Source organism: Symsagittifera roscoffensis, chromosome 2 (assembly GCF_963678635.1).
Source record: "Symsagittifera roscoffensis chromosome 2, txSymRosc1.1, whole genome shotgun sequence".
Lineage (NCBI taxonomy): Eukaryota > Metazoa > Xenacoelomorpha > Acoela > Convolutidae > Symsagittifera > Symsagittifera roscoffensis.
This window is the reverse complement of record NC_087063.1, coordinates 42,010,466-42,036,400: the sequence shown is the minus strand read 5'-3', so window position 1 is coordinate 42,036,400 and position 25,935 is coordinate 42,010,466. Positions and strand designations below refer to the sequence as shown.

General features: G+C 34.4%; 2 protein-coding genes across 2 annotated transcripts in view; one reads left to right on the top strand and one right to left on the bottom strand.

Moving 5' to 3' along the window:
- LOC134839184 (uncharacterized) overlaps positions 1–11,153 on the top strand; it is a 45,533-nt gene extending 34,380 nt beyond the window's left edge. The window contains exons 3-5 of the mRNA XM_063854652.1: positions 1,505–1,722; positions 2,096–2,283; positions 10,484–11,153. Of these exons, the coding sequence (XP_063710722.1) occupies positions 1,505–1,722; positions 2,096–2,283; positions 10,484–10,681 (604 nt within the window). The 3' untranslated portion in view covers positions 10,682–11,153. The remainder of the gene's footprint in view (positions 1–1,504; positions 1,723–2,095; positions 2,284–10,483) is intronic.
- Positions 11,154–13,690: 2,537 nt separating this feature from the next.
- Positions 13,691–23,083, bottom strand: LOC134839502 (uncharacterized). The gene is made up of 3 exons (XM_063855079.1): positions 22,409–23,083; positions 14,983–15,203; positions 13,691–14,131 (listed from the first exon to the last, which is right to left on the bottom strand). Exons 1-3 carry the CDS (start codon positions 23,068–23,070, stop codon positions 13,938–13,940), a joined length of 1,077 nt encoding a protein of 358 aa, XP_063711149.1. The 5' UTR covers positions 23,071–23,083; the 3' UTR covers positions 13,691–13,937.
- Positions 23,084–25,935: the final 2,852 nt, after the last annotated feature.

Sequence of the window (25,935 nt, the reverse complement as noted above, 5' to 3'; positions counted from 1 at the left end):
AGCATCTCAGATAACTGCCTAAAGCATTAAATTAGAAAGAAATGAACAGATCTAGATTTTTCTGAGGCTTCTGTGTCTTGTCGAAAGAATTGAATTGTTTTTTTTTCTTACCAAACAGGCTTCGAGCTCTCCTCAATCAAATAAAAATATATATTGAGACAATTAAGATCATTTATCCACGGGGGAAAGGACCAACACAAGAGCTGTACAGCTCATCACGGCGAACCGCTGTAGTGCCCCTGTTTAAGAACTACTTGCAATTATTATAATTATTTTGTTTATTTTTCTGGGCTGGGTAATGTTGCTTCACCCTCAAGCAACGAGCACGGATCATGGTGGGCCTCGAACATCCGATTGAGAGGCGGAGACGTAACCACTTCACCACCGCTCCCCCTAATTATTTTTTCGTTTTTTCATTGCGCAACTGACTTCTTAGTACCCGTGGATACAGAGACCAAAAACTGCGTTTATGGATCATTTAATATTCCTCTTCGCTTTATAAAAGTTTAAGGTTTTTTTTGTGCCATTTACTTCGGAATAAAACTAATTAGCGCTAATTATCTTACTCCGTTATGTTTCGCTAAAGGTTTAGAGCTGACCTATCGAATCCTCTCGCCAAAACCATGGGAAAATAACCTTTCAATTTTGGTTTTTCTGAAAATTGCTGTTTGAATTTTTGTGCACAAAGGTGAAATGCAGCGTATTGACTTTTATCCAACAGAAAACAACATGGACAGCCATAGCCTAAATTCACACTATTATAGCCGCACAAATTTATGCACTGCAGACACTAGTTTTTACGAACAAGAATCTTTTGGTACGAGGGTCGCTGAAGAAAAAGAGAGCGACTCGGGAAAAACATACGAAAAAGTAACTGCGAGTATCGAGTAGTTAAAACGGATCACGTAGACCCCTTTTATTGACGTTAAAGACCCCAGTGCTTAAATATCACCAGGTAGGGAAAGGCAATATTGGATGCGGTGAATAAGATCGCTTGAGATGCAATGCGAAGGGTTGCAACTCCATAGAGGCGTCTTCCCTTATCCGAGAACAAATTGTTTTGATGACTTAAAATTTCTGGCCCCTGAGTGCTTAATTGTACATATATATTTTGAAACGATCATAGTCAGTACAGTATCATATATCGGCGAGGTGTGATCGCTTTTACCTTCAGTTCTGGTTGCCATCTACTGGAATGGCCGTCGCTTTGAGTGATATGACTGAATTCATTTTTACGGCTTTGTTCTGAAGATAATTTTGCCAATTTATACTTAATTTTAGGAGCAAATCTTGGCTCAAAACTTACAAGCATCTCAGAAAAGCCACTGTACCGGAGAAACCAACTGCGGCGTAGAATAGATATATTCTGATTTCTTTCTCCAGTCGAGTATGCCGACCATTCATTTTTTTTCAAACGCAATCCTAAAAAAAGTTTCAATCACCCACATATCTTTTCTATTGGCCCTTTAATTTGGGTAAACGGTCTCTAATCTTTGTTCAACAGGCCCGAAGCCGAAGGCCATCTTGACCAACAACTGGTTGGCTTGAAAATCGAACTCTGGATTGAACATGGTGACAAAATGTTTCCAAACTATGGGCACAGTACAACTGAATTCATGTTCTCACAATCACAACAGGCCAATTTCACTGCCGAAGAACTGCCCCCGTTTCTCATGTGCATGTACACTGGAGTAGATGAAAAGTTTAGCGATTTCATCGAAGGTAAAATTAATTTTCGATTTAGTGAGCAAAGAATTTGATTTAGTAGAAAAAAAATCGAAACATACGCCCAATTTTGGCCGAATTAGTCGAGAGCATTTTTGCTTCAGTCGAGAAAATCGATACTTAAGTAGAAAAACGTGGCGTAAAAAAAAACAAAAGTAGTACAGGTGGAGTAGAAAAAATGTGGGGTGTGTGGCATTCGAGCAAACCAGCTTCATAATTAGTCATCAAAAAATACTTGCGAGTTTCTACCTCAGATTCAACGATGAAAGAGTAACAACAGCATTCATTAACAAAAGCTGGTTTTGAGAGATTAAGTTAAGACATTTTAATGATTTGATAAAATTTAAATTGAGCATCTTGCTTCTTTTAGACCCGAGCCTGTATCTGCGGATGAGTCTCTCCACAATTCCGCCCGCTCGCGACAGACTTCCTGTGGCCCATGCGGACGGCCCAATGCACCTGGCTAGTCTACCAGTTAAAAACGTTAGCCATCATGAATGCAGGGTCCTCAACATATCAGACATCCAGGAAGACAAGGAAAAAGAAAACTTGCACCAGGTAGAAATTTCCAATATTGAAGCCAGTGTGAGAAAAACAATGTATGAAATTGTTTTTACATTCTTTTTCGTCACCCAGGTGAACGTTGAAAAAATAAGCATGGCTGCGGCGTGATAAAACGTTGTTTTTCAGCTGTGAGTTTCCTCCCAAAATTTCGATGGCTGACACTTGCAGATTTGATTTTTAAACTTGGAAAGATGATTTTTTTCTGAATTTCTGTTATTCGTGTGTTGGAAAACTGAAAAAAAAAACGTTCAAATAACAATGATATAAATACTCGGCTAAACCTAATAAAACTTAATGATTAGGTGAAAACCAAATTATTCCAAGAAATTTTGAAAAAATTGTTTAAGCCTTATTCAGAGCTTTGCTCGCAAACTTTAACAAGACTGCTCGTATCAGGGCGAGTCCCTAAATATTCCGACTGCGCTTAAGGTCTATGGAGCAGTATTACAATGAAATAATCAAATGTAGAAAAAATAAATTGAAAAAAAAAATAAATTTGAGATTTGTTGTGAAAATTATCCCCCAGACACCATATAAAGTTCTAAGTGATAGTTTTCGCTCCTAGTAACCAATAAATTATGACAAATAAATTTCCTTCAATCAATTTGGAACGATTTTTAATTTCGATTAAAACTCCGCTCACGCGTTAACAGCGCGAAATGTATCGCTCGTCAATTGTCCCAATTTGTCGAAAATGGCTACCTTTAAACCCCCCTAAAATCTACAAAAAATTTTCACAGGTGAAATAATTTTTTTTTCAGTTTTAAGCTCAGGACAAGAATACATTGAAGGATATTATGAAAAATCTGTCAAAAACGGTTTGCTAAAAAGCCGAAATTTGTCTGAAGAAAAAAAGCCAACCGAGCACAAATATTCCTTTAGTTTCGCTACGAAATTCGGAACAAAAAATTGTGGATGAAAAGTTCTCACTAGTTTTAAATTGAATAACAGAACAGAGCTGATTTATAATAGAAACAAAACTGCTCGTACCAGGGCGAAATTCTGAATGTTTCGATTGCCTTTTAAGGTCTATAGAGGAACCAGAAACGTGAAAGAAAATAAATGTAATAAAATAAAACTATTTTTTTTTAAAGAACTTCACTTTTTTGTGAAAATTATTCCCCTACACATCTTATAAAGTACTAACTGATAGATTTTGCTCCTAGTAACAGATCAATCAGGGCAAATAAGTTTCCTTCAACCAATTTGATCGATGTCTAAGACGGATTGAATCTCTGCCTACGCGTTAATAGCGCGAATTATATCGCAGGTTAGTTGTCCCGACTTGGCCATAACCCCCATAACTTTAAAACCCCATAATTTTACAGAAAAATGATCACAGTTGAAAAAATTTTTCAACTTAAGTTCAAAGAAACATTATCGTTCAATTGATATAACTCGATTGATATTACTGAAAGATTCGGTCAAAAATAGCTAGTTAAAAAACCGAAATTTGACTGAAAAAAAAATCCACCCGAGCTCAAATATTCCGTTACTTATGTTATGAAAGTCGTAATGAAAAATATTGCCAAACTTCAGTTGACACCCCGGCGTACTTTTAACGCATAGATCTAAATCTCCGTCACTGAATCTCACTTGTATCTACTAAAAGCTTGATGCCTTTCCAAAAAAGCTAGCAGTAGAATATGCCGCCACAAGGGTAAGTTCGCAGTATGTGTGGCTATTATTTTTTCTCATCAGAAAATTTCAGCAACACTTCTAATTGACTGGCATAATTGACATTCAAACTGAATGATTTTTTTTTTCAATAAAGTTGCACTTGTTCCAGTCTTACCATCTAACGGAAGTTAATTGCATAGAATATGTTTCAATCACGCAGACTCATTTTTGTTTCTTTTCTCTAATTATGAGGCAAAATGAAAAGTGTCTCAACTGAAAAGTTCAACGACGATTAACTATTACTAATTGCAAAACAGCAATTATTTTTCCGACTTTCTAAGGAAACGGAAATTTATGCTTGGGGTGTTTTTTTTCAATTCAGTCAGTTTTCGGCAATCGAAATATTAGTTTAAGACCAAAAAAAAACAATTTTTTTACAGCTTAAAAAATATTAACTCTTTAAAACTTTAGAATCAAATATAAAAAGACGTTCTATTTCCAGTTGTTATTTGCAAACTTCTGCGAGTTTGAAAATTGTCAATTTGACCATGCTCTGGAATAATTTATGTGTTTTTTGAAGTTGTTACCGAAATAAGCATTTCATAGAAAAAAGGAACGAGAGTTATTTTTGCGTTTCGAATTATCCCGCACAAAAAATTTGTTCCAAATTGAATTGAGGCTAGCTAATTGTTCATATGAATTTTGAAAGACTCAAATTTTTACACTTGATTTTTGATTTTGTCCAAAAGTGATAGTTTTTTGAAATTTTCTTTTCCTAAAAACTATTCGATACGGATTGGGGGCAGCCGGAACATTTAGGTTTTGTACGATATACGAGCAGTCTTGTTTTGATTCAGTCGTTTAGGTGGAGACAAAATCATCCACATTTGCACAACTTTTCTCTTAGTCTTCAAAAATTAAGGATTTTAACTTAACAAATGTTATGATTTTAATTGAAAAAGATTTAACACACACAATGATGACATTGTAAAAATTGAAAGAAAAAAACACACACAATGATGACATTGTAAAAATTGAAAGAAAAAAAAATTTTTTTTTAAACTTGAGAATCATTGTACAGTGGTGATTTAAATTATCCGGACGAAACGAACAAAACTTGAATTTTCAAACGCGTTTTTCTCAAGTTGGGTTAAGATTAGACAAAAAGTGAAGAGGACAAAAGTTGCTTAGAATTTCACCAGAATTAATATGGTGCCATTTTTTTGCCGAAATTCTTAACAAAAATGCTACCCAAAAAATGGGTCATTTTGGTTTTTTTCAATTAATCAAAAATTACGCTGAAACTACTTTGCTAATTGATATGAAAATTATATCACAGGAAGCCTATTACGCAGTTCAACAAAGTTTAAGAAGGGTTAAATCTCCAAAAACCAGTATAAATGAAAAAAATTTTCACTTAATAGTCAATAAATGTGATTTTTACTATATAAAACCCAGAATCTCTGTTTAAAAATAAATTTTAAACAATTTGCGCAAATTTTTGGAAATTTAACCCTTCTTAAACTTTGTTGAGCTGCGTAAGAGGCTTCATGTGATATAATTTTCATTTCAATTAACAAAGTAGTTTCAGCGTAATTTTTGATTAATTGAAAAAAGCCAAAATGACCCATTTTTGGGGTAGAATTTTTGTTGACAATTTTGGAGAAAAAATGGCACCATATTAATTCTTGTGAAATTCTAAGCAACTTTTGTCCTCTTCACTTTTTGTCGAATCTTAACCCAATTTGAGAAAAACGCGTTTGAAAATTCAAGTTTTGTTCGTTTTGTCCGGATAATTTAAATCAGCATTGTATTGCAAAAAAGCATCAAAAGCAATATGGTTAATCGTAAATATAAAAATTTGTTTAAAACTGAACGAATAATTAATTGGTTATGACCGATTATAATTTAATCAAAAAGTGTTTCATATAATTCATCTTGATTTGCCATTGGTGCAGTAATTTTTGATTTACTCAATGATCCTGAAATGTTTACTTTGAAGCCTACTAACATGCACAGCTAAAATTACCACAACCTACCGCTCCTAGTTCCATCACCACTTCCTCATACGCACATCATCATCGTTAGCTCTGATTGCACCCACCTTTATCAACCCCATTCAACTCACTGTCACCAACATACAATTATCCCCTCTACGTCCAACACTGCTCCCGACCACACTACTTTTTGACCAAACTCCCCCTCACCGCAAATTCAACAACCAACCCTTTATTTTTTCAACAACAACCCCAACTCCTCTAGTTGCAACCATTTTACAATCACGCACCCCTAATTCGCTTAAGTAAATGAAAAGCGAGAAGGTGAAACATCACAGAATAGGTCCCAAAAACGCAATTTCTAACACAACGAGCTTTAAAATAAATAAGAGAAACAAAAAATTAACTCAAAATAACGTGCTGAAAACGAAACACACAGACTTGAATATGTCGAAAACTGTTTCTAACTTCAGAGAGCTATTCAATTGGAAAAACTGAATTAAATCATGAGAATCATATTTGAAAAATTTTCATTGTTTTAACAAGAATTAACCTGAGAGTGTAGCGATTGGCATGTGTGCCTAATAGCATGCGATAATTGTCTCGTAAAACAAAGGAGTTCAAACGATACGCAAATTAGTCTTTCTTTTCCAAGGATTTCCATGATACGCTGATAAAAAACTGCAAAATTGAATTGGCAAATTTTGAAGTTTACCAAGTCATGACACTACATTTTTATACATGGACATGCTAATTGACACACATGCTAATAGCCCAGTCCACGTTTGGTATTATAAAGCAATTAGGTAGCACTTATAGCCAGTTAATTCAACAGTTTCAAGCCCACTGATATTAGAATGATTTCATAAAAGATGATTTCATCCTGAGGCAAATTGTGGACGCTCAGAAATTGTTTGAGCGTGTCTCGGAGAATCTACACCAAATGAAATGAGTAATGTTCCAAAAAACAAGCTTCGCCAAAAACAAACCCTCGAAAAACCATTTTCATTTTAAAAATCTGATCTTGTTTTGCTAAAAATGTCTAAATTTTACTCTTTGAACAATCAATCATAGGCAAAGATAGGATGCTACAAGTTCCGATATAAAGTAGTTGTGTTTTTATGGCAGAACCTGAATAGAATTTTATTAAGAAAGGAAGGAAAAGCGCTTGAAAACTTACAAACTACAGGAATAAATCAAAATGACTTTTGATTATACTTACATCGATACAGCAAAATTACTCTTTTTTTGCAATCAATAAAACGGCGTTTTTTTCCAAGTTTCAAGACGTTTGCTTTTCTATCCAATAGTTTTACCAGTAGAGGAAAAATTACCTATATTACTTAATATCAAATGGAAAAAATAAAATGAGTACACATAAATTAACTGTTTAGAACCGAATTCGATGATGAAACAAATTTTCAAAACACATAGACAACGTTGTCAAGAATTGGCAATTTGAGTTTTATGGATTCCACGGGGTGATAAAAAATTTAACAAAAAAACAAAAAAAAATTCAAATTCTTCGAGAACTCATATTTAATTTTTTGAAGTTATGCAACTTAACGTAAAATTTTTTCTAAAGTGTTTCACACAGCTGGGTTTTAACGTCATTGATTTCGTACTAAACCACTGCCACAACAAATTTAAAGTCATGACAAAACTTGAAAACAACTTTTGGAACTAAACCGACAGCATTAAAATCGACTTCCTACAAGTTGAAAAAACGTGTTTAGATTAAACGAATTTATCAGGACAACAAAATTTGAGAACATTGAACAAAAAAAAATTAAAAATCTTCAGGAACTGACAGATTTAAATTTTTGAAGTTATGCAACTTCACGTGAAAGATTTTTAAAACGTTTTACAGCGCTAGTTTTTATAAGCCATTGACTTCGTACTTGACCATTACCACAACAATCATAAAGTCATGACAATATGTGAAATCAAAATTTAGAACTAAACCGACAGATTTAGAATCAATTTAAATGATAACAAAATTTAAATGACAACGAAAATCAAAACGACATAAAAAGTACAACTAGAACTAAACCGATAGCATTAACACCCATTTCCGGTTAGTCGAAAAATTAAACTGTCGCATTCAACTGATTAAACAAATTGATTAGGAGAACAGTTTAAAAAAAGCCTACATACTTAATTTTAAGAACATAACTGAATATCCCCCTTTGGAAACCCACACAAATTTAATCAAAATCAAGCATCAAGCAGCTAAAAAAATCGGCAAAAGAATGAAAGCTTAATAGTTACAGTTTCAGTGTTTGAAAAACTAGATAGAAAATGAGAGAGGATTTGAATAGATAGTGTTAAAAAAACTAAGAATTCCAAAAGAAAAACAACAAATAAAGAGAATGTTAAGCCGCAAAAAAATAAGAGACCTTGGAACTCAGAGCTATAAAATTTCAAGCAGATGGTTAACCAAAAAATTGAGCCCAAAGTCTCTTATTTTTTTGCGGCTTAACATTCTCTTTTTTGTTGTTTTTTTTTTCTTTTCGAATTCTTAGTTTTTTTAACACTATCTATTCAAACCCTCTTTACAATTCTATCTAGTTTTTTAAACACTGAAAATATAACTATTTTAAGCAGATGGTTTACCTAAATGCCAATCGACGGCAGCATGAAGCAACTAATGGTTGAAAATGAAGCATGTCTAACTTCGAACAGATTTTTGTTTTTAAAAAAAAAGTAAATTTCACAAAAACGAAAACACTTCTCCTCTCAAACGTAAGAAAATGGCGCTATATTGTAGCTAAGAACTAGTCACTGGCCATGCAAAAAGCACAGAGGGTATGAACCAGTCAGTTTTATAAGGTAAAAGAAAATTTTCTATATTGCTCAAAAAACCGCATCGGTAAAACGAAGTTTTCAATCGATTATGGCAAGCAAAATTATATTCAATTTGAATTCAACGCTGGGGTGGAGGATATTTACGTGTGGTCTATTGGGGGGGGGGGGGGGGGTGAAGGATGTTTACTTCATCGGATTAAACTTATTGTATACAAGTTACACTTATTGTATACAGATGATATACAAACAGTATACGTTCAAAACGCTGACTTTATAATGACTTTATCAGCCTTTTCCTTCAAAACCAAATTGAAAAAAAAATGAAAAATAGGGTAGAACAAAGCTTCAAAATCGTATCAAAACTTTTCATTCACTCACCAAAAAATTTCAGTATAAAATGGAAAATTTAACTATAAACTTTTTGAATTACGACTGAATGATAAATAAACTAACGCATTGTGATGGTTACTTGAGATGTTGATCGACAGCTCTCATACATATGTGATACATATTATATACTAGTTTTAATCAGATTAAATACATATATTTTACAGATAAGAAATCGAGCCACTTGCAGACAGTATAGCCTGATTTTCAGAGTATCTAATTGATTTTATACAGATTGCATACAAATCTTTAAACGATAGTTTTTTTGAACTGCACAAAATAGTTATAGTATAAAATTTCAATTTTGAATTCCGTTGCTTACAATTGATTCTTTACAAAAACAAAACCGGTATAAAATTTGGGTATAACTAATTGCAATCTTAGTTTTGCTTACGCGGAACGTACACAGCTTTTTTGCGTGGTGGCAGGGAAACTGAAGATGGCGTAGAACAAAACCTTCAATACTTATAATAATTTTAGCATAAATTCAAAGAATCAGTACTATAAGAATTAATTTTTTCGTTAAAATGGTTTACAAGGCAATTTTTGTCTAAGCCATAGCTGGAAAAATTGTTCATTATATGTATAGTAAATTGAACGTTTGAAATGCATAAATTAATTGTGATTGGACAAACAGTACTTAATCGCAACCCCCTTCAGGGATTCCACCCCCTGCCGACCCGAAGGGTCCCCCTTTTGTACTATTCTGAGCATCGCATCTACTTTTGGCTGACTGACCTTAAAATTTTTCTGAAGGCGTCTTTGGCGCCAATCTATCCTAATTTTGAGTGGGGGGGGGGGGGGTTTGGGTCGAAAAAACGCGATTTTTTTTGTCGAACTTTCCAAAAAGTGCCAAAAACGCCTCTTTTGGCCTTTTTTTCAAAAAATTGCCTGCGGTGCAGAAAATTATGTCAAATTAGGGTCTTTATTGGGATTTTTTTGAAAATTCCCCTCCCGAGAAATTCCTAGATCCGCGCCTGAATCAGACCGTATCAAAACTGTATCAAATGCTAAATTTTTTGAAATCACCCTGAAACCTTAAATTTAAAGCTCACTATTGATTTTTTTATTGGAGAAATAGAATTCCTTTCTTTTATCAAACGATTTCGAAGTAAATTTGAAAAACCAAACGTCAAGCCGCCAACACGACAATCAGTAACTTTTGCCTCAGCGATGTTACCTAAGGTTTAGCATAATAAGTATGAAATTAATCCTACTTCAAGCTTCGGCTCTTCTTAATTTAGAAAAATGCCCCTAACTTTAGATGATTAGTTGTCGATGGACGAAAAGTAGCGTCGTTTAAAAACTGATTCTGGAAAAACTTGAAAGCTCGGGTTTAGGCAGACGCAATTGTTTCTTATCTGAGCTGTGACGTTTTTTAGAATTCAAAAAACCTGCTCTGGCTTCTTCTTCTTCTTCTCATCCCAGTAGCAGCTGTCTGTATCGGCGGCATTGTTTTCTTCGTCCGGCGTAAACACAAAAGAAACAAAAATACACATCTGATGCATCCAGCCGACACAACTGAAATGGAAATTCCCGAACATCCAATGTCTTCTGCTTTGCAAACTTCGTCTTTTTGACAATAGTGCTTTATAGGTTCAATAGACTTTTTCTACGTGTTTCACGCTTTGAGATAATCAAAACACTATTTTATGTGTTAATTTTATAGAGCGTTGCTTAAAATCCATACAAAAATATTTAATTATAAAGAACAAACGCTCCTTGGTTGAAACATAGTTAACTAACAGGGGAAAAAGAGCAATGAACGCAAAGAAACAAAAAAAAACTGTTTTTGAAAAAATCTCAGCCATCGAATTAAGAACAAAGATGGCCTAAAAACACTTTGAAATTCTATAGGTGGGAAATCTTTTAATTAAGTTTACTTTAGGTTTTCGTGACCTTGACTTTTTTGCTGTTCTATAGTGGAGTTTGTCTTCTTTCCAGCAATGGAAATGAACTGAATTTGAAAAGACTCATCCTTCAAACTGCAATAATTCACAATTAAGCTTGAGCAAACTAATTACTCTTGAAATTGCTGTCAATTATAGTAAAAAAACCTCATTTACAAACTTTCTTATCCGAATTACTAATCTAATTTCATAGAGTTTTAAAAGTATTACAAGGCCAATCATATTAGAAAATTAGTTCATAGTATTTTATTACAACGATTTTGGGTAATACGCGATTGCAAGAACTGAACAATTTTCCCAATTGATATTCTGATTAGATCTTTCCATCGTCCGCTGGATCTGGTCTGAGATGTTACAGCAGTTTCGGCGTATGCCACCTCTATTACTGAACATAGCCTCTAGGAGATCTCTATATGATTCCCTTCAATGACAAATGCTGAAACAAATGCTTGCAGCTTAAACCTAGTTTTCCTATCCAGTTTTTGTTACTTTTTACACAGAGCGAAAATGTCGACTATTAAGACAACCATTAAAACCTTGTGAAACAGTTTTTAATGCATAAGTTTTTATTGCATCATGTTAAATTTTCACCAATTTGCCCAGAACGGATAATTGTCAAGTTCACTTCATTTCGAAAGATTCAGTACCACTAATTATATCTAAGTGAGACTTTCTAAGTGAGACTCCAACACGTTCAATTACTTGCTCTGCAACAAAAAAAAACTAACCTTGATTAATTGGAGTATAGAAAAGCTTTGAGTCGACTCAAGTCGCAGTTCCTAGATGATTTAACCATGTTAGAATAAACAGGCCTAGTCGAATCAAGCTAAGATAGCGAAATTTTTCAGGGAGAAACTTAGTTGTTTCTCTATTTAAAATAATGGGAAGAGTGCAAATGTTTGAGATTTTAGAATGCTTCCTAAGTCATAACATTTCTCTAAGAAAAAGTAAAAAATACACACTTCTACAACACACTTATTTCGCTTGAATTTTTAATCTCAGATTTGATAGGGCAGTTTTAAGAAAACTCAAACTGTTTCTAAAAAACGGTCAGTTCAAAAATGTGACTTTTTTAAATTCGTATATTTTTTTTGCGAAAAGCAGGCCGCAGTCAGTACATTAGTGAAGATTCTCAACATCGAGTTCCTCGATTAAACGCTTATTCTGAGAATTGACATTGTAATATTCGAGTAAAGTTGCTAAATTCCAAAAAACGGTCGAGGTTTTAAAAATTTCACTAGTTTGGAAACAATAATTTTTTAAAAAGAAACTGGGCATATCATATTACAAAAGCTAGCTTCCAACAACCTGTTGTGTCGATTTAACCTATGATATCAGATTTATCAGGATAGTTAACGAGAAAAGTCCAGAAAAATGGTTCAACAAATCAGATAGTTGACAATTCCGAGAATCCTGGCTTCATGTTTTAAAACATTTTCACGCAGCCGTTTATGCAGAAGAAATACACATTAACTGTTATTTCGATTGAACTGAAAAACGCAGGTTTGGAAGAGTAGTTCTCCTGAAAGTCCAAGTTTCAAAAATCGGTTAACAATTTTTTAAAACGTCTTTTCCGAGGATGATTACCTTTAAAAAAATTGCGAGTGACCGCTAACGCAGTGGTGCTTATCACTATCCGGTATATCCATTGAACCAACAAATTCTGTTTTATTTCTGAGATTATTTTTCGAGAAAATACAAAGACTTAAATAACGGTCCAAAATATCAAAAATTTCACTCTTCCGATATTTTTATGCTCAAAAAAGTTTGGGCGTAGACGCTTATGGAGGGCAGCTTACCAAATTTGCTTTTAATTGAAGCCAAAAAATCTCAGATTTGGTAGGTTAGTTTTTTCTGCTCAATTTTATGCCGCGTCAAGGATTCTTCATCTGCATCAAAATTGTCTTTAAGAATACACGCCCTAATTCGAATGGCGGCTCCAACAAAGTACTCTGGCTCTTTTTCTAATTCCAATAGCTGTTTGCTGTATTTGCATCTTTCTTTGGTATAATCTGACAAGAAGAAACATACGCCAACATAAGCATGCAGCGATACCCGTTGCCAAGAAAATCGCCGAACATCTAGCTTTCTCGATTCAAGCTACCTAGATGTCAGCTTGCTCGTTGACTGAGACTATTATGTGAAAATCTTGCTAGCCGTACAAAAATCTCAGATTTACACAGATAAACTGCTGTAAGAGAGCTCTTGTTTTTTTATCGTTTGCATGAACTGATCAATTATTTAAATAGGAAAACTCTTCGTTTCAAATATTCCCAAATATCCCCGCTCTTTTTCTTTCTTTTTTTTTTCGCTATTCGAACTTCAGCTTCGACAAGATTGAGTGAGGTTTATGAAATAGCTTAAGTTTTATAACAGCTTTATATTTTAGTAAATTGATGTATCTACGCTCCTTGGTTGAAAAAATGTTGCCAATTACAATAAACTATCTCATTTACAAATATTTTCAATGTCAGAATTAGTAGCGGATTTAGGGGATGCTTCCCCTGCCGACCCAAACGGTCCCCCAATTGTATTATTTTGAGATATCCATTTTTGGATAACTGACCCTAAAATTTTTCTCAAGTTGCCTTTGGCGTCAATAATAAATAATTATGAGGGGGAAGCGCGCGCCAAAAAATGCAATATTTTGGTCAAAATGTTCGAAAAAGGGCCTGAAAAGCTTTTTCCTTCAAAATTTTGATTGCGGCGCAAAAAATTTGGCCAAAACGGCCTAGTTACTGCTTTGGGAAAGACTCGGAAAATCAATTTTGCCAACCTAAAAAAAAATTCGATAAAATTTTTTGAAAATCCGCCCCCGAGAAAATCCTAGATCCGCACCTGGTCTGAAATAATCTAAATTAGAAGATTGCTAAAGAGCACTACAAGGCAAATCACATTAGAATATTAGTTCATAGTTTTTCAATTTTTACAACTCGGGGTGATAAGCGATTGCAAGAACTGGACGATTTTCGAATTTGATATTCGGATTAGATCTTGCCATCTGCCGCTGGATCTGGTCTGAGATGTTACAGCAGTTTCTGAATATGCCGCCTCTATTACTGAACATGGCATCTAGGAGATCCCGATCCGATATGACCTGATTGCCTTCAATGACGAATGCTGAAACGAATACCTACAACTGAAACCCAGTTTCCCTATCCAATTATTGTTAGTTTTTATACAATGCAGAAAAGACAACTATTAAAATCAAAACTGATGATAAATTTAGTAACCTAATGACATCTACGCTCCTTGGTTGAAAAAGGTTGCAAGTAGAAAAAAAACTATTTCAGTTACAAATATTTTCAATGTCTGAATCAGTAGCGGATTTGGGGTGGGGGTGGAGGAGGGGTTCGCGGACGCCCCTCTCAGGGATTCGACCCCCTGCCGACCCTTTGTACTATTTTGAGATATCCATTTTTGCCTGACGTACCCTTAAATTTTTTAAGTTCTTTGAATTTCACGAGCAATTCATAATTGGAACTATTTTGATAAAACTAACCCAATTTGAGAAAACTGAGTTATTAGGGAAATTTTTTCATCGGTAAATTCTAAAAGTAAATTCTAATAATCTGAAAAGTAAATTTCACTGTCGAGAGAAATCGATCACATTTTTTGCGCCATTTCAGCTTTGACAACTGGAGAGTGCATTTTGCCTACCATCTAGCAAATGAACTTGAACTAAACTCAAAAATTATATATACACCTAAGGTCATTCATATGTGCTTTTATAAGTATGAATGCAGTTCTTTTGTTATAAGAGCATTAAGATAAGACTTTTCCTGAAAAAAAAAAACTAAAAAAAAAATATCACGACCTATATAAGAGTCCGAACTACGTTCATCGACTCTAAATAAATATTCAGTACTTTGCGCAGAACGGATAATTGGCAAGTTTAGTTCACTTCAAGCGATTTTGTTTTATGGTCAATACTAATTGGACTTTGCTCATCCACTCTACAGAAAACTAACCTAGAACATTTGGAGCAGACAAAAGCATTTGAACTGCCCACAGCATCAACGGGTTGCACCGTATCAGCTGGAAATGAGAGAGTCGACTCAAGTTGCAGTTCCTCAGAAAGGCTGTCAGGTATAGATCATTTAGCCATGTTAGATTAAACAGGCCCAGTCGTCTCAAGCTGAGATAGCGAAGTGCCTCCTGCTCGGCAGTCAGATCGGGAACAGCCCTCACGCTTAAATGACAATCAAAACAAAATAACTTAAGACCTCGGACACTTAAATTAAGAAATTGAAAGATGCGCAAACTAGCAACCGCTAGGAGTGCCCTGACAGCATTAATCAAAAAAGTTCATTTTTTTAATCTGTTTTTTTTTTGAAAAAAAAAATCATTAAAAATTGCCTATCTAGGAAACCAAAATGATTTATGCAATAAAATGTGGAGTCCAGATTTGCAACCCCGAGTCTACCCTGAGAGCAGCCCAGCATAGGGTCGAGATTTTCAAGTTGTTAATTTTTAAACCAGTTTTTGAAAAACAACAGGAAAAATCATCAAAACGCAATGTCTCGAAAACCATAAGAGGATGCATCCTCAATATATCACGACAAAACTTTCCCCTCAAAGAAGTGAAAAAAATCAAATTGTTTGTTTGTTTTCTTAAATCAAAAATTTTAGTTTTTTTAACTAAAAAGGGCAGATTCGCAACCCCAAAGTGTACCATGACAGCACCCCACCATAGGGTTGAGAACTTCAAGTTCTGTTAGTTTCATTTAGATATAAATTTTTGAAAAAAAAAATGAAAAAAGGCCATATCCAGGAAATTAAAAGGGTTTGAGCAAAAACATTTAGAGGCCAGATTTCCAAACCCTGAAAGTAATCTGACAGAATACAACTACAGGGTTGAGAATTTCAAGTTCTTTTTTTTTAATCGAAATTTTTTGAAAACAATTGAAAAAATAACGCCATAACTCGGAAAACTAACTGATTGGATGGGTAAGTATGCAATCCCTGAGTGTACATTGACCCTAACACACCATAGGGTCGATAATTTTAAGTTCTGTTAGTTTTTTGAAAACAAAACTTTGAAAAAAATGAAAGTATAAAAAACGCCATCTCGGAAACCAAAAGGAAGGACTGGGATAATAACTTTTCCACGCCAGATTTGTGACCCTGACAGCACCCCACCATAAAATTGAGAACTTCACGTTTAATAAACTTTTGAAAAAATAAGTAAAATTACAAAACATGCTAGTTCACAGAAATCAAAATGATGTGAGCAGTAATATTTGGACGCCAAGTTAGGAACCCCTAAGCGTAACCTGAAATAATCTCACCATAAGATGATAAAAACAACGAAATATCAATTTAAAGTTGGGTGAAATAAACAATGAAACAAAAACATTGAAAGTTTGCGTGGCAAATAGAGAAAAAAAAAGAGTTAAATCATTCACACTCGAACAGACTTTAAACCGTCGACTTCGGTAAATATTTAGACCCTTGCAATAATTTGGAATATTAACCAGTCAACATAGGGTTTTCTGAAAATGTGCCAAGTGAAACGCTCGTTATATAATGTATAGATAGATATAGTTGGAAGAATACCATATACACGCTACACTACACTACCCTCCACCCTTCTCATGCTGGCAACGTACCGAGATCCTTACAATTGGGCTAGCATTCATAAACTGGGAGATCGAAAAACTTTCCTAAGCATTGCAATATAGAGTTTAACTGGAAAGAAGACCAGAACAGTTTGAGGAGTCTGCCTTTAGTCCAGTTAAGTTGCATAAAACATCTCTCATCAGATTGGAGAGTGGTAGAGGACAAAAAGTTTTAGTTCTGTGCAACGTGTGTTCGTGGTTCTGCTTCAACAAGCACATTTGAGCAGCCATAACGAGTCATAGTCGCAGTTGTAGTACCAGTTGAACAAATTCGATAGTGAGTGTACATCTAAGTCATTTGTGGCGAGGTTGAAGACGCATGATATAAATGTGCATTTATTGCTTGCTCAGAACTGACTTGCCGTGCAATCGAATGGTCGTTCGAGGAAAAACCTTTAAAGGCTCTCGCAACTATTTGGTCCTATTTGACCTACGTGTTACTGTGTTGTTTACTCTCAGTATCCAAGACTAACTACTATGTCGAGGAAAATTTTCTGCATACTTTTTTCGAGTACCGTCTGAGCTTGTTTTCAGCACTGCTGGATGCGTTTTTATCAAGAAAATTGAAACAATTAATGCAGATCGTGTTAACACGCAAAATATTCTGCATCAAAATTGGATTATTTTCAATTAAATATGATTTTCAATTTTTAAAAGAAAACTAAAAAGCCCAAAGAAATACCGAAGGTTCGAAAATTTTTGGCCAACATTCGAAAGCTATTTTCAAACGAATGTTGCACCACTAGAAATGACAGCCTTGACAAGCTTGAAGGCATTGCGTAGAATGTGACAATAATAATATACGGACTTACGACAAGATTGAGCGGACGAGAACCCTTTATACACAAATCATGGCAGTTGAATAATTCATTGACAGTATCTGCTCACGAGTCTCTAAGTATATAAGTTGGTTTCGGTACACTTGTTTATGAAGTGAAGCCAGAATAAACGTAAGTTTTTTGGGTTTTCAAATGTTAGGGTGTGTGATGTCGTTCGAGGGCATGATTTTGTTTGACGAGTCGTGATGTTCAGAAAAAATTCCAGATCTTATAGTTCTGTCTTGGGTCTTCATGATACTGAGGTAAAACGTTTTTATCGCCGTGACCCGGGCTGTAATCTGTTGTACTTGCGTACCTTGGTAATTGGGACAGTTCAGTGAACGATCGTTATAATTGACATCAGACGGTAGTATCCACAAACACATACTCTCTGCTGTTCTAGCTTTCTCGTATAAGCCGTGAAGCAAACCAGCAACGGGATGCGCAGCATATAATCGATAGAAATGAACTGTTCAACTTGGCGCGCGGTTGCTTTCTTACAGCAATATGTGAATTTTTCGGAAAGAAAACATGTAATTAGCAGAATCGATTTGGCGATGATAGTTGCTTTGTATGCGACACAGAAGCCAGACAGTGTCCCAAGCAGTTGAACTGGACAAAACTTGATAGTTTATGGTGCATATTAGGGCATCTCTTCGAGACTATGCTGCTTAGCGGTCACTCAGATTAGTTTTATAGTATAGAAGCACACGCCAAGAGTTTTCATTCGTTTTTGAACTAAACCACAATAGTTCTTAGTCATTGCGCGTCTGGCATAAATCAGATTTCGCGTAAATTATCTATTGGCAGAAGACAGGTATTAACGGATACGTTGCCCTTAAAATGCGAATTGGATTCAAAAACATGGACTGACCGTATAACACTACTTTCTTCTAATGTTGTAGACACAGAATAGTGGAACTTAGTGTGGAAAAAAGTGAACTGATCTTATAACAAGCATTGCTTGTGTTAACAGTAGACTAGATGACACAGATCTGTGCTAACACACTCAACAGCATGCACTGGTAGCTCGATATAGCCTTAACGCAGAGGCGAAGCGGAGCTTTGCACCACTTACTATACAAAACAACAGAGCCTCTAAATAAAAAATTTTGAGAAAATAGATCTATCAAAATGAATAGTGCCAGTTTTGAAAAAATATATATATTCCGAGACAATGGAAGGTCAAATTAAGATCGACGAAAATTTAGTATGCGGTAAAAAAGCTGAAAATATCTGAGAAGACATGCATAAACCTAAAAACTGAAAGACTTAAAAACCAATAAAAAGTTTTCGAGCCCTGCGCCCCCTAAAATTACATGCACGCACACAAAAATTTCTCTCGCTCATCAAACGAAGCAATTTAAGGCCACTGAACCGATATAATATTGAAAGAGAATATACGAAGTCATTGTTTGCAAAATTACAAACAGCCGAAGTAAAACAAAACACTAAAAGCAACTACGATGTAAATTGTGTACAGCAAAAAACAACATTTCTATGATGTGGTAATTAAAGCAGATTAAAAATAAGCCGACATTTTTTCTGAAAAGAATATTTCCGGTTCGAAAAAAGTTCCTGTCAGATTCCAACCCAGCACCTTTGCCCTACCAGGCGCATTCGTTACCTCCACAGCAAAATTTGAATTTATTATGAACTAAACCTAAATTTACCAATTTTAACTTTGACCATTTTATGAATTAAGTCCAAGTTACTTACCGGAAAAAAGTACTTGGTTGCAGTCTAAAAAACGAAATTAAAAAGAATCGAGTTGGTAAAATTACAACCAGCAAATTTCGAAAAGGAGCGATCTTCAAAACCTAAACCAAGCTCAAACTAAATCTGTAACATAGATGGGACCAGAAGATGAATTTCGTGAACAAGCTTATTGACGGGAAAAAGTCTAGAATACCGTTGCAAAACACTGCTATCCACACTATGTTGTACTCACTTGCAATACAAAAACAGAAAGCCGCTTAGTCAGAAAAAATAGAAAATTGTCGCCACCTGTTTCTTCGACTGACCCCTCAATCTCAGACTTCGCAGAAAGGTTGGTGCTTGAGAACGGTTTCAAAAATGAATAAGTTTTTTTTTCGAAGGCTACAGCTATTTTCTACAAAAAAGTTTAAAAAATATGACTTTTCCCAGGGCGGTTACAAAAAATAGGGCAAACTCGCTTAGGACAAATATATAAATAAGGCACTTCGTCATAATTTATTTACAATTATTTGAATTTATATCAAATTTTATTTACATTAAATTTTATTTATATTAAATTTTTGATCAGATTTAGCATTTTAGTTATCGATAAACCTAACAAAGTTTCCGAAAAACGATCAAAACTCAGATTAATTTGCCATTTTCGAAAACTAACTTACTATATAAATTGGGGAATAGCTGCTTACACCGAAAGAATTCCCACAACCTGCTTTTTCGATTACACCCCTAATTCAATATATGATATGATAGATTTTGAGAAAAATGAGGAATTTCAAAAAAATCTGACCGAACTGTCAAAAGATTTTCTGACCGAACTGTCAAAACAACTGTCAATGTTGTGGTCTTTTTCGAGGCCACAATTTTTTCTTTCGGAATTAGAACGCAGGGGCTTATAAAGAAGAGGTTACCATACCTATTTTACTATTGAAATCTTAATCTCAGATTTCGCCCGCTAAGCAGAAAAAAATCCAAGAAAATAAGCCAAAAAATTCCCACGTTTAGGTTTTCGAAGGCCTTTGAAGGTGAAGTAAGGTTAAAAGAGACTATGAAAGTATGCAAACAGACAATGTAAGAGCCATTCTTTCAAAAAGCCAGTTTCTTGAAAATCAGTGAAGAAGTTGATTTCGAAACAACGAAATAAAAAATGATTATGCAATAAAAAAAAGCCGAAACTGCTCAATCGAAAAAAACTCTTCACAAAAACATTAAAAATCAGATTTGGAAAAACTACAATTTACAGAACTTTTGACTATAGGAGAACACTGTTCAATCAAAACAACACCAATGCTTTACAAAGTCAGCCGATAACAAACAGTACAAGATAATATAAATTCAATTAAAAAACGGAAATTGAACCGATGAAAAACACGCGAAAACAACAAACCCGAAAAAGAAATTTCCGCGACTCTTTGAAAAATTTGACCCCGTAAACCACCAACATATTTACAACCTCAATAGCTTTTTTTGAATTTTCAAGAAATTTAGCATTACTTGAAATTTCCATTCCTAGAAAATTGACCATTCTGTGAACACAGTTATTTATGGGGGAAAAGTCTGGTACCCGATGGCAATACCCTTACTTATCGCAAGGGTATACAGTGCTTTAGTTAACACAAATAGATGCTAGAAAACCCGAACTTCAAAATATGTTTATAGCAGCTTGTTCTGTTAGAAAAAAAGCACGACAGGGCCAATGATTAAGGCCAGTAAAAATTTTAAGGCCTCCGGTGCTTCGAATAATTGAGAACTCATAAAATCACATATATTGAAAAAATACCTAAAACATTTGATTGTACTCTGACACTGCCCAATAACGAGGTTCGCAATTTCAAATGCTGATAAGTTTTTCTACCACATTGGAGACTAAAAGCATTTGAACAGTCGCATTTGGACGTTAATTTTGCAAATCCTGACATTACTCTACATTAACCAGCTACAGGGTTAGGAATTTCAAATTTAGAGAAAACTTTTTACCTTGAAGTTTCAAAAAAAAACCATTAAAAAAACCATATGGAAAAAACGTCACATCTCGAAAAACAGAAAGTCCTGAGAAGTCATATGAGGCGGCGAGATCCGCAATCTCCTCGAGTATTCTGGCAGCCCCCAACTAATGGTCTGCGAATTCCAAAATTTGAGAAAAAAAATTAAATTTAGATTTTCTGAAAATTTTTTTGAACACTCGCAAAAAAGTCATATCTCGAAATCACCAAAAGTCATAAGTTGCGGCAAGATTCGCAACCTTCTCGAGTACTCTGGCAGCCCCCTACTAATGCGTTGGGAATTTTAAAAATTGAAGAAGAAAAAACTAAATTTTAGTTTTCTGAAAATTTTTTGAAACCGCAAAAACGTCATATCTCGAAATTTACAAAGAAATGAGCAGTCAAATTGGAAGACAAAATTCGTAATCCTTGAGGATTATCAGACAGGACCCATCTACAGGGTTGGGAATTTCAGATTTTGAAGAAAAATTAAGTTTTCAAAATTTTTTGATAAAATCACAAAAAACGTCTTTTCTCGAAAACCACGAGGATTTGAGCAGTAATATTTGGAGGCAAGATTCGCAATCCTTAATAGTACTCTGACAGCACCCAACTACAGGGTTGAGAACTTCAAGTTTTTTGTATATTATTTTAAAATTTGAGTTCTCAGAAAATTTTTGAAAAAATCACAAAAATCGTCATATCTCTTTAACTAAAAGTATTTGGGCATTCAAAATTGGAGGCCAAATTTGCAACCCCTTGGGGAGTCCGGACAGTTTTCTGACATACCCCAAATAGTGTTGCAAATTTGACAAAAAATTTTAAATTTAAGATTTCTGAAAGTTTTTTTGAAAAACCAGTAAAAAAGTCTGATATCGAAAACTAACAAACGTTCACAATCGTTGAGAATACGCTGATAGCACCCAACTACGGTTGGGAATTTCAAGTTTTTGTAAATTTTTTTAACCAAATTCGCAACCCCTGGGTAAGGAAAATTTGCCAGCATCCCACATTTGTTTTGCTAACATTTAACTGGTTGAACAAACGTCAATTCAAACTGGAAAGTCGAAAAAAGTGCTTACGCATTGCAATGTACGATATTGCTTATCCACGCATACATACGTTATGCCCTTAACTGTTGCAAAAAACGCTTAAACATGGCAAGATACGCGTCACACGCATTTGAATTTTGTATAGATATAGATAACACAATCACCAGAGGAGTCATTACAAACATTGACGCTTAAAAAACCAACATACCTATCCTTGTTCTCTATCAGTCCGTCGAGAACTAATTCCTCTAGAACAGGCATGTCAGTTTCCGCCACGAGGAAAAGAAAAAAGTCATGCGTTATCAGTTTACACTGACGAATGATCAACACCTTAAGTGAAGGGTAGCCGGTCATGAAATTCTCCAGAAAGTCTTGTCTCAGACGAAACAGCTTTTCTAAGTGAAGATGTTCCAGATTCGGTAATCGAGAAAGAAAATGAAGCGAGCTTCCAGTCAATTCTGACAAACCCAAAGTGATAGATTGTATATTGGGAACAGACGACAGATATTTCAAGCTTACATCATTCAAGCTTGAACATCCCATCAAATTAACCGATTTAAGATTCTGACAATAATTCGAAAAATTCAAAATGGATCTGTCTTTTAGGCTTAATTGATACGATAAATCGAGATAGACAATTTCAGATAAATCAAATTCAATGAGAATTTTGTGCAGACATTCATCCGTCAGTTTCCTATCACCAGAAGAATCCGTGGACTCAATGCCAAGCATCAAGGCTCTGGGTAAAACGCAAAGTTTCAGATTATTTTTCCAGGAATAACAAACTTTTGGAATAACTACAAACAGCTCATAACTGTCCAAATAGCAAAAAATCTGCTCCAAGATATATGAATTCAATTTTTCCCACATTTTAATGACATGAAAACCTGAAAATATACAAATTTTAACGAAGACGGAAGCAACTTTTATTTATACCGCTCTAATTAAGTCAAAAATGTCACATTGGTTCTTAAAAGCCTGCTTACAAAAACTGCCTGTTGTACCCTGAACTCAGAAGCTAGCAGTTTAAAAAGCTACCACCATTGACTATAGTTATACTATTTTACGGTGCTCTCCGCTTTGGCTGCCGCAGTTCCAGCGATGCTAAAGTGCATTTAAAGTGTAAATTAACCTTGTTTTTGCAAAATTTTTGAGCATCTTCAATCTCCATACAGGAAGACCATATATTCAAAAAAGTTTCAAAGACAATATTCGAACAAAATTTCAGAAATTCACCCATCAAAAATTCACATTTGTAATCACATGAGAAAAATTTTTCAGTTTTTCTTTTTACAAATCATAGATATTCAATTTGTTGCTACACTCCAACATGAAGCACCTACCAGTTTTTTCCGGGTCTGAAAATGCCCGTTTTTTCCGAGTCTGAAAATGCCAAATTCTACCATTAAAATGATATTTTCGTGTGGAGTAAACGCTTATTGGAAACACTTTGAACAAGAAAATAGCATAGTTCACAGTGCTAAATTTTTTTAATTTTTCAAAAAAATGGTAACATTTGCCCAGAAATTAGACAGCGACAGAAAACTGAAAAAGTCTCTATTGACGACTGGCTGACGTCGGACACTTTTATTCTATGCGTTTTTCGCCGTCTATACCTAACCAGTTAACTTTTGGTCTCTTCAAGGGCTGACCATCGTCCTACTGCTTTTAGGCCATCGGCCAAACAAATTTTTCTTAATTTTCGTCTACATATGAATGTAACCACCTAGCTCGGTTTCGGATGACCAGACAGTGCAGTTATTATTAAAGCAGGGCTAAAATCATAGTTATAGTTACGAATTAAAAAAAAAACTAGCGTGTAACGCACCTCCGGTGCTTCGAATTTTCAACAACTCTGACAGCACCCAATTACAGGATTCGTAATTACAAATTTTGCAGAGGTTTTTATTCAAGTTTCTTATACAAATTTTTGTAGAACCATAAAATTTCGTGAAGTTTTATATAAGTTCTTAGAATAATTTAAAACGAACTAAGAAACGTCACATCTGGGAAACTGAAAGCAATTGAGCAGTCGCATTTGGACGCAAGATTTGCAACTCCTGAGAGTACTCTTACAGTAGCCAACTACGACGTTGGCAAATTCAAATTTTGAAAAACCTCACCTTAAAAAAAGGTATTCACATCTCGAAAACTATCAAAATTTGAGAAATATTTTTTGATAGCAATATTCGCAATCTTTGAAAGTACACAACTACATGATTGAGAATTTCACTTTAACGAAGTGTTTTGTAATTTGAATTTTCCGAAGGATTGAGATGTTCAAAAATTTGAATTTTTTAACATAAAAGTTTTTTGAAAATTTCGGAGAAAATCATAAAAGTCGTCATATCTCCAAAACTCCGAAGACTTGAGCAGCCATAATCAGAGGCAAGACTCGCAACCCTTGAGGGTACCCTCACAATATCCAACAACAGCATTGACATCTTCAACTTTTTGGAAATTTTTAAAGTCTAAATTTTTAAAACGTCATATCTCGAAAACTACAGAGATTTGAGAAGTGAAATTTGGAGACCAGATTTGCAACGCCTGAGAGTACCCTGACAGCACCCAACTACAGGGTGAGAAATTCAAAAATTGAGAAATTTCTTTAAATTAAATTTTCTAAAAACTTTTGAAAAATCTCGAAAATTGCCTATCTCGTAAACTAAAAGGATTTGGTTATTCATATATGGAGGCCAGAATCGCAAGACCTGGCAAAACTCTGACAATATCCAACTATTGGGTTGCTAATTTCAAATTTTATGAAATAAACACCGAAATTAAACTGGAAAATCGAAAAAAAACTCAACCAATGCAATATACGATATTATAGCTTAAACATGCAAAAATAATACGTTGAAAAAATTTAACATGGCAAGATAGTGAACCCCGCATTTAAATATATAATAGATTGACAACTTCAACGTTTTGGAAATTTTTAAAATCTAAATTTTTAAAACGTCATATCTCGAAAACTACAGAGATTTGAGAAGTGAAATTTGGAGGCCAGATTCGCAACGCCTGAGAGTACCCTGACAGCACCCAACTACAGGGTGAGAAATTCAATAATTGAGAAATTTCTTTAAATCAAATTTTCTAGAAACTTTTGAAAAATCTCGAAAATTGCCTATCTCGTAAACCAAAAGGATTTGGTTATTCATATATGGAGGCCAGAATCGCAAAACCTGGCAAACCTCTGACAATATCCAACTATTGGGTTGCTAATTTCAAATTTTATGAAATAAACACCGAAATTAAACTGGAAAATCGAAAAAAAACTTGACCATGGCAATATACGATATAGCTTAAACATGCAAAAATAATACGTTGAAAAAACTTAAACATGGCAAGATAGTGAAGCCCGCATTTAAATATATAATAGATAGATGTAAATTACAAAATTTTTCGCACATTTGTGCATCTTCAGGTTTAAAAGAGTTAGTGTTTTACAAAATGATCATCGAGCATAAAAATATTCTAAGACAACTGGCCATATAAAATAACAAACCATTCAAATGTTTGCATAATTGACATTTGCCCCAAAATTACATCATGATTAAACCAACTAACTTAAGCTTCTGAGATATTCTATTAAATTTATATTTTAATTAATTTAAGTTTAAACTTAGTTTTTTGACTTTTCTCTTTTTCCGATTTTGGAACAAGTCAATTATTTATTATCGATAATTATTTATTTTTGAAATGTTCAGAAACAAAGAAAAGAAATTTGAACTA

What these genes read in the sequence shown, in the direction of transcription:
- LOC134839502 (XM_063855079.1), bottom strand. Translation starts at nt 23,070, where the DNA reads ATGTGGGAAAAATTGAATTCATATATCTTGGAGCAGATTTTTTGCTAT. An exon ending in CTGATAGAGAACAAGGATAG is followed by an intron (nt 15,204 to 22,408) that starts GTATGTTGGTTT and finishes TTGTCATTTAAG; the next exon opens with CGTGAGGGCTGTTCCCGATC. An exon ending in GTCTGCTCCAAATGTTCTAG is followed by an intron (nt 14,132 to 14,982) that starts GTTAGTTTTCTG and finishes TATTCGTTTCAG; the next exon opens with CATTCGTCATTGAAGGCAAT.